Source organism: Zootoca vivipara, chromosome 6, assembly GCF_965207765.1.
Source record: "Zootoca vivipara chromosome 6, rZooViv2.hap1.1, whole genome shotgun sequence".
Lineage (NCBI taxonomy): Eukaryota > Metazoa > Chordata > Lepidosauria > Squamata > Lacertidae > Zootoca > Zootoca vivipara.
This window is the reverse complement of record NC_142589.1, coordinates 61566563-61575496: the sequence shown is the minus strand read 5'-3', so window position 1 is coordinate 61575496 and position 8934 is coordinate 61566563. Positions and strand designations below refer to the sequence as shown.

Below are 8934 nucleotides of genomic sequence, written 5' to 3'. Positions count from 1 at the left end.
AGACTGGTAATGTGGTTAAAGGATCTATACAATTATCAAATGCAGGTTGAGATACTGAACTCATGGACTGACATGAAAGGTCCTCCATCTGCTGCTCAGTTGTTGCTGGCAGGGACTCCTACGCTTTTAAATGACTGACACAGGCAAAATTTGAGCAGGTGTTGTTTCCTTGCTGCATCCCAGTTAAAGCTCCATCTGTTGAATTTCTGCTCTGACAGCTGGTAAAAATACAGGAAACTTGGGGTAGGGTCGGGGGGAAGGATGTTAACACTCTCCAGTACATGAAGCTGATTTAGTAGGGTGATCTCAGATCGAGTTCTGCACAGGCCATCTTCAAAGTACAAACTCGAGTCTGGAAGCTCCTAGACACGGCATTGTTTTATTATTTAGATGAGCTCACCAGTCTGTTCTATGGGGAGTTAATCAGGGACAAGAGTGGGGTCCTCCTAATACTGTTACCGGTATTTACGAGGAAGAGCTGCCAAGAAAAGATGCAAGGAGCAGCAGCGGCATGTTATATATTAGCCCCAGAGGTGAAGAGAAAGCAACAAGTGGAAGCATTCAATTCTTATTTGACCAAAAAGCTCTGCTGGGTACCAGTTTGTTCAAGGTGCTGGTGCTTCCCTTGAAAGCTTCAAGTCAAGATAAGGAACCTTTTCCAGCCCAGGGACCACATGACAGTTGTCAGTGTGGCCAGAGGCAATGGTGGCTGGGGAAAATAGATGAGATTCTTACCAGTGTATAGGCGGCTATATTCCAGCTATGCAGGAGTCAAATAGACACACACACACACACACACACCATCTCTGTCCAGGCAGAGTTCAAGGACACATTCCAGTTAGGCAAAAGCAACTGAGGAGTGTGAAGAGCAGGCCCAGTGAGGGGCTACAGCAGGCATCCCCAAGCTTCGTCCCTCCAGATGTTTTGGACTACAATTCCCATCATCCCTGACCACAGGTCCTCTTAGCTAGGGATCATGGCAGTTGTAGGCCAAAACATCTGGAGGGCCGCAGTTTGGGGATGCCTGGGCTACAGCTTGGGGAAGAGTCCAGAGATCTGGAAAGGGAGGACCGTTTTTGGCCTCTGGGACTGAGGTTCCCCATTCCTGCTCTAAATGGTTTGCATCCAGGATCATGGATATGAACCTCCTTCCTCTTAAAGATGTGGGGATAGGGGCTCCATGTTTCTATTGGTTTTGGAGGCATGAGTATTTGGAACATGGGAGAGGGTCTTCACCTATATTGTGGAACTCTGATGTGAGAAGTGAACCCAGGCTGGGAAAAGCACAACCAAGCACAGGGAGGCAAGGTATGGGAGGGTTCAAGCTCTCCTTTCCAGCCCTTTTAATGAAAGTGAATGGAACAGCCACCCATGGCAACCTGCTCCATGTTTAGTTTAGACCATACTGCAAGAGATCTTTGAAACATTCTCCAAGAAATTCTAGGTAGGCACATCAACATGAACACACTACCTTTTCAGGCATTCTCTAACACATTAGGATCCAGAGTATGCAAACCATGCACAGGAACAAAAAACTGTGATTACAAGAACATTACCAATAAGGAATTAACTAGTTCGTCTTCACACTATGTGCAATGTAGAAGAAACCCTACAGCACAACAAGGATGGACAGGGGAGTATGAAGTCAACCAGTAAAAAAACTTCAACTGCATGGTATGTTTTATTTGAAAATTCGGACAGAAACCCTGAGTTACCAGCCACAGAATCAGTTAAATAATAAAAAAAGAAGCTGATTTTTTGCGCTTTGCATCATGAGGCTCTGGATTGTGCTATTTGATAGAGAGTTTTTAAAAACCAAAGACAACCCCCCCACCTAAAAAATAATGGAATTTTCACAGTGGGAAAAGTTTTCTTACAAGCCCATTGCACGTTCAAAAGCTAGATATAATCCGGCAGAGGTCTAGGAGTCAACTGGATTCAAGGATATAGAAAAAGGAGTAATCCCGGAACCCTGCAAGTGGGAGGGTGTTCATGACATTGTGATGTCCAAATGGGGAGGGGGGGGAACAGAAGAAGAGAGGACAGTTTGAAATCTTCTTGGATAGCAGCCACGTGGCCTGGAGGATAGGAAGCATGAAATTCAAGAAGCTCATGCACACAATAACTCATAGATTATGTAAAAGAGAGGGAGAGAGTCTGCACAAACAGAGGGGATTCTAAGAACAAACAAGCCACCCCATTAGAGTGACCTTGGTGAGAGGGGAGGAGCAAATGCTGTTCCAGCTGTACCAGGTTTGAGTTGCAGGGCTATCAACTTGCCCAAGGCGCCTTTTTTTTTTGTGCAAGTGGAGGAGATTGCCTGTGTCACTAGCATCACACCACGGACTGCTGCAAGTTCAAATTCTGTCATTCACCTATATAGATCCCTTTACAAATAGTCTCTCTGTACACTTAAAACAACAACAAAAAAGAAATCCACAGGAATAGCAAGAGCTAGTCTTCCTGAAGGCACTTGGCCCTGATTTGCATTTGAGGAAGTGCTTCAAAGTGGACTTCTAGGGTGGGTGATATTTTTCGGCTCCTCTGGATGTCCAGAGCAGCTTGTGCAGAGTCAGGAAGCAGCACGGGCTGTGTGTGTGTGTGTGTGTGTGAGAGAGAGAGAGAGAGAGAGAGAGCGCCCAACATTCCCATGTCACAGTGTGGTTGACGGGAGCTTCTTGACCCGCCTCTGAGCCAAGAAGGAAAACTCGATGGGTTTCAGCTGGGGTCCTGGCTTTGAGTTATTCAGTGCGGAGTACGTGGCAGCCATAGCGCCCTAGGAGAGAAGAGCCACAGGTGTTTGCTCAAGTTACACACACACATAAACCCTTCCTGATACCTGACCAAGAGCCTGAAACAAAGCCAAGCCAGTGCTACTTCAGTAAAGTATGAATGCGCCCGATATGCTTGCAGACACATGCATCGTACCAGGTAGACTTCCTTGGCAGCTGGAATTGGCTGCAGTCTCCATGTTAAACATACATTTGAAGCAAGCCCATGCAATGTGTGAAACAGCCTCATGCAAAGGGGTTGCTGTTGTTGTTTCTGCAAGAGTAGTCCACAGTGCCTGTTTTTGTGAATGAGCTCCTTGGAGGTGCAACCTACCACCAATATGCATGAATCCTTGCTCTGCTTAGCTGTCTGCTTCTGCCAAGAGAGACTGGCTATGCCAATTACAATGTATTCCCCTTGTACTGTACCCAGTGTGTTTCCACCCCCAGTTCTAGGTGCTGGGATTTGACTTATAAAGCAGGGACAGTGGACCTATGGCTCTCCCAATGTCATTACAACTTTCATCAGTTTTGGCCACTGGCTATGTTGCTTGGGGCTGATGGGAGTTGTGGTCCAACATCATGTGAAGGGCATCACATTGGCTAACCTTCACTTAAATGATCTGGGTCTGGAATGCCTCAGGGAACATCGTCTCCCATGTGAATTTGCATTCCTTCTCCCCCAAATTTTGAAATCTGCCAGGGAGTCACTGCCCAGTGTCCCATCCCTTAGTGTATCTACTAGCAGGACCTGCTCGCAGTTGCCATAACAATGTGGACTGACTTCCTCCTTGTCTTATTTCCTGGAGGATTTGGAGAGAATTGAGAGCTGCTCAATAGAGATAATAGTGACTGTTGCCATTCCTATTTATGATGCTGCTTTTAATGTAGCATATTTTCAATGCTTTTTCATGTCTAGCAGCTTTTTGGCTCTACTGTATTGGTTACCTCTATTCCTCAGCTGACATCTAGCAGCCGCCATTCCAACAGCCTGCAGCAGACAAAGATGGAAGCTGAGAGAGCAGCTCCATTTGGCTTATCCTCTTCCTGTTTCCATTCCAGCTGGTCATTAAGAACTAATATGTACCTACAGGAATTGGTGCCTGAGTTTGCGTGGTTTCCTTTTCCCTCATCACCTTTTTTCCTTTTGTGACATGTCTTTTAGATTGTAGGGACTGCTTTGTTTTTATTGATATTAAGCAGCTGTGGGGACATTTTCAGCTAAAGAGCAGAGAAACACCCTACCAGTATTTTAAATGAATAAATAAATATCAACATGGCCAATGTGTTATATGTAAGGTGACAATGCAGGAAGCACACAAATCCCTCTCCCTCTGCCACCACCTCCCACCCAGATTTGTACCTTTACAAGCTGTACATCCTGGTGATTTAACTGGCTCTGGGGCAACTTGTCCTTCTGGGTTATCCATAAGTGCTGGAGGACTTGTTTGGCTGTCAGGCGCTGATGAGGATCAACGTGGAGCATCTTCGATACCAGGTCCTGCAACAAGCATTCAGAGAATATAGCTGCTGTATGCCTTTTTCACCTGGGTGACCTACAAATTCACAGATTTTTGACTGGCTTATAAGGCCAGCACTTCTATTTCTCAAGTTCCTGGCTATATTTATTTGACGCTTGTTCCCAGAATCTGACTTTGGTTGTCTTATAGAAGAAAGCGCACCCTTGATATCCAGGTGTAGATCACTTTGTTTCTTCCTTGTGCATCTGACAACTTTTTAAATTACTTAGGGATCCCCCCCCCCGCCAAGAAGCTCTCTTTTTCCTCCTACCCTTCTTACTGTAATAGCTCTTCTATTTAATCTACACTCCTTTACTATTCCAAGTACCCACTGGTGGCAAGAGGACTGCATAGATTACCATCAACCAATAGGGGAAATTTCTGCATTCCAAAAAAGGCTGATAACAAGATCCCAGTCCATTGTAGGAATAGGTAAGAACTTCCTGAAGTGTGTGTGCTGCTTTGATTCAATTACGCAGCTGGCAACAGCCCAGCAACATTTTTGAGGGTGGACACAGATGACACCTGCCCTAGGACCTCTTAACTTCCTGCCCCCATTGATATTGCCTTTGCTGTATTGATTTCAGTGCCTGCAGCAAAAAAAGGCCTTTCTATGTTTAGGCAAGCCTATCTTGACATGTAATTTTATTTTATTATATGTATTTTAAAATAATGGCTGATTTTACATATATTTTTATCAATTTCAAGTGAACTTGCTTTAAACTTTTGATTTTGTGAGTTTTTCTTAATAAACATTAAGCAGTTATGGGTGATTAAATGGTTTATAAATCCTGTTGATTAAACAAATAATTTTAAAAGCCAAATTATGTCATCCTTTTTCATACCTCTAGAACTTCAGTGCTGACTAGATTCCAGCCACCATCTCACTTCACCTTTCAATGTCCTGGATGTTCAATTATTCTGGGGTGTTGTGAAGGAAAAAAATGTCTGCCGCCCCCACAACGAAACATGGCAGTCACCAGGCCCAATATTTGGGGAAATACCAGAAGTCTAAACTTCTCTTATATAACACACTGAACATGTAGAAAATTCTTGCCATTATGGGTGTTGGTGGAGGTGTTCATGCTCCAAGTCAAATTATAATAATTGAGGGATAGTCAACTAAGTTCTACACAAGACTCATTGAAATGAATGAACTGCTCCAAGTAAGACTAGCATTGAATACTACACCCTAAGGTCTGGGTAATGAGATCGAGAAACTCTGCAACCAGGATTGAACATCCAATGCCATTTTGGCAGACCTGCCCATTTTATATAAAAGTGCTCAGTATCAACATCTCACACACATCTCTGCCCATTTAAGATCCGTGTGTTTTATTCTGAAGGGCAGGTAGAAAAAGATGGAGCAGAAGATGCAGGAACGAGGTCAGGATGTGTTATAGGATGGGGGCAAGAGAAGCAGAAGCCACAGACAGCATTCAGGGAACAGGCATCACAGCCTTGCAAATATTGCCTGAAAACCTTCCTAACCACAGAGTTTGAAACTAGAAAACAAAAGTGAGCAAGGAGATGTTCTCAGGAATCCAAGTGTTGCTCCATATAAAAATTCTGCAGAGAACTGAAAGGGACCAATAGCTCTCCAGATACCATGCTAATGACAAGAGCAAGGTGCAGGGGTCACTTCTCTGCAGGACAGGAAGTCCAGGGATATAGCAAGCCCCTGCCCCAAGCCAGAAGAAGGATGACAACACCCAAACTCCACTTCGAACATCAGCACTCAGTCTTACCTTGGCTGCGTCTGAAACTGTGTCCCAATTCCCCCCTTTAAGGGAGAACTTTCCCCCACCTATTCGCATGAGGATCTCCTCAGGGGTGTCACCGGGCCCATTTGCAAATGGGGTGTACCTGCAAGAGAGGAAAAATAGTATTTTTTATTTTTTTTTAAAAAACTGCAACACTATGGTAGCAGATGGAAAGGAGGGGTGGTAAGCCTGGAACAGTGGGAGGAAGGAGGTAAGGTTGGGGGTGGGGGGTGGGACTACCTAGGAACAAAGAAGAGGTGCTAAACTCCTAGCAGACTTCAACAGACATAAAGCTTTTCTGCACAAGTTGCTATTTTTTTTTTTTTTTGCAAAGGGGGTAAAAAAATACCTCCATGAAAGCTGGGATTATCAGGAGAGACAGATAGACAGACACAGTCTCCACACTAGAAGATGTCATAAATCATTATAATTATGACCGTGCAATAAGTCAAGAGTGCCTTATTATAAGATGAATTATGTGCGCTAGTCTGTCAATGATTGGCTGGGTGTAGAATATTGCAAAGGGTTGACCAGACCGACCTTCAGGTTCATTATTGCTCTAAAATGGTTAATAATATGTTCACACCAGTTTTTAAATGTACAATTCGTAGTAGTAGTAGTAGTAGTAACAACAACAACAACAACACTATACCCACAGCAGTTTTTCTAAAGCTTGGAATCCCTGCTTGGATGTATTGAAAAAGAACGGGTGGCACCATATAAAACTGTTTTAAGAGGTACCCGAAAGCTGGAAACAAAGAATAATCTTTTAATGGGGGTGCCTCAAAAACAGTTCCGATAGGCCCAGTTCTGCACCAGGTGATGGGAGCAGTGAAGCCAAGGCTGAGTGGAAGTGTACATGCTTGGAATGCAGAAGGTCCCAGTTCAGTTCCTGATTCTTTGCCAGAAGCCAGTCAGTACTGAGCTAGTTTGGCCTATACTCCTACCTGCTTTAAGGCACTTTCCTATGATCCTATGCAGTTCAACCTATTTACTGTATTATGTTACTAAACAACCCCTTCCTGCACTGGTGGTGGGGCACTCATGGAAGCTCACAAGATCTCACTGGAACCCGGAAACTGCTGCTGATGGTGTTTCTCTGCTGCTGGAGGCGGGTGATCTGTTGTGGGACGGGGGTCAGATCTGCCGCCCCCATGCAACTTGCCTTAGAAACAGACTGCTTCATATTGCCTCATTAAAAGGATGGCACACTGTGGATCTCCATTGAACACTGCCCAATTTCCATAGCTGCATCCAGTTGCAGCTACTGAACCATTATCTCATTTCCTCCATTCAGTGAACCCTGGGTAAAAGGGTCTTCATGATTTGGGATTCCTCACCCCCCCCCTCATTTAGTGCATCGCTCCCCCAAGCCCCATGCTCTTTGCCTCTTCCCAGAATCATTAGGATTCCCATCAGGCCCTACATTCTTCCTTCAACCACTGGGGCTCCTGAGAAACACCAGAAGAGAAGTCTATTTTGTGGATTCAAGGAAAACGCTGACACCTAGTGGTTAAGACCAGTTCTGGGACACCCAAGCTAAGGGTGTGGCACACCTTCCATTACTTTTACAAACACAAGAGGATACTATTCCAAGGGCTATCATCGAAAGTCACCTGATGTAGCAGCCTCACTAGGGCTAAACAGATCAGAGTGGTAAGTGCCCTGAGCCCTATCTACGACACCAAGTCCCTCTCAAGAGAGGTAGGATACAGTTGTTGACATGTATCTAGTTGTAAGGTTAGGGCCAGCCAAGGACATTTCACTACCTCAGGTGGAGTAGCAAATGACATTCTCTTCCCCCCACTCCAGTCAAGGTATGTCATACCCAACACTGATCAAGTTGTTTGGCACCTGAAGCAGAAAATCTCACATGCTCCTCTCCCTCCTGGGTGGTAAAAATGCAACAATAAATTAAATAACTAAACAGTTTGCTGCCATTTCATGACACCTGATTATTATTATTATTATTATTATTATTATTATTATTATTATTATTATTTGGGGGGAACACCTCACTCTGCAAAAAGACATTTTGTTGCTGGAAGTGAAAACAAGATGGAGTCCCCACACCCTAGTTCCATGCACAGAAGCTGACCAGACTGGTAACTGATTCTAACTGCAACACAGGTGACAAAGATAGCAACCCACATATCCACATTTGAAGGCAGCTGGCTGCCAGGTGGACCAGGATGAATGGTTGGTGTGTGTGGGTGTGTGTGTGTGTGTGTGTGTGTGTGTGCCACTACTGTCCACACCCCATACCCAGCCTCTGTTCCCCAAGGCAGCTGCCTCTCTCCACCTAATGTCTTACTCTGTAAGACTGGCATGTGCTCAGTGTAGTAGTCTGTGCTTTTTGCTGGAGATCCAGGACAGACTTAATAGGCATCCATCTAGAACCAATAAGAAACTTGGGGCTGCAATGTTTAATGGATCGATTTGATTAGAAACTCTTTAATCATCTGAAAATGTGCATCTGATTAAAACTAAGTAGCATCTTTTAAAAAAATCATTCATGAAAACTGCAGATGGCAAGCGCCACCCTAAAATAGGCATTTTATTGTCTTATAGAGGACAGAACGACTCTTATTCAAATGATGCCAGCTACACACGTGTGTATAATGTAAAAATGAAGAGTATATGCTTCTTGCTTTGGAAATACTGTTTTTACCTAAATCTTTAATGCTTAGCCACTGACCCCCCCCCCCCCCGGTCACTTTCCCCAGGGTAACCTTTTCAGCCTTCCTCCTTCCACCCAATGCAACTGCTAATCCCCCTTTTCACTTACCCAGCACTATTTTGAAGGTGCTTCTCTCAATTATTGTACAGTACCTCCATTTTTCACCTTCAGCCCCATTCCCATGCCGCCTCCTGTTGTTT

The 8934-nt window shown here is 44.5% G+C and overlaps 1 protein-coding gene across 4 annotated transcripts in view; it reads right to left on the bottom strand.

Moving 5' to 3' along the window:
* Nucleotides 1-1662: 1662 nt before the first annotated feature.
* RPS6KA1 (ribosomal protein S6 kinase A1) overlaps nucleotides 1663-8934 on the bottom strand; it is an 87846-nt gene continuing 80574 nt past the window's right edge. For all 4 annotated transcript variants that reach the window (XM_035121090.3, XM_035121092.3, XM_088672361.1 and 1 more), the window contains 3 exons: nucleotides 6040-6157; nucleotides 4135-4272; nucleotides 1663-2776 (listed from right to left, as the gene is read on the bottom strand). In XM_035121090.3, coding sequence (XP_034976981.3) covers nucleotides 2654-2776; nucleotides 4135-4272; nucleotides 6040-6157 — 379 coding nt within the window. In that variant the 3' untranslated portion in view covers nucleotides 1663-2653. The remainder of the gene's footprint in view (nucleotides 2777-4134; nucleotides 4273-6039; nucleotides 6158-8934) is intronic.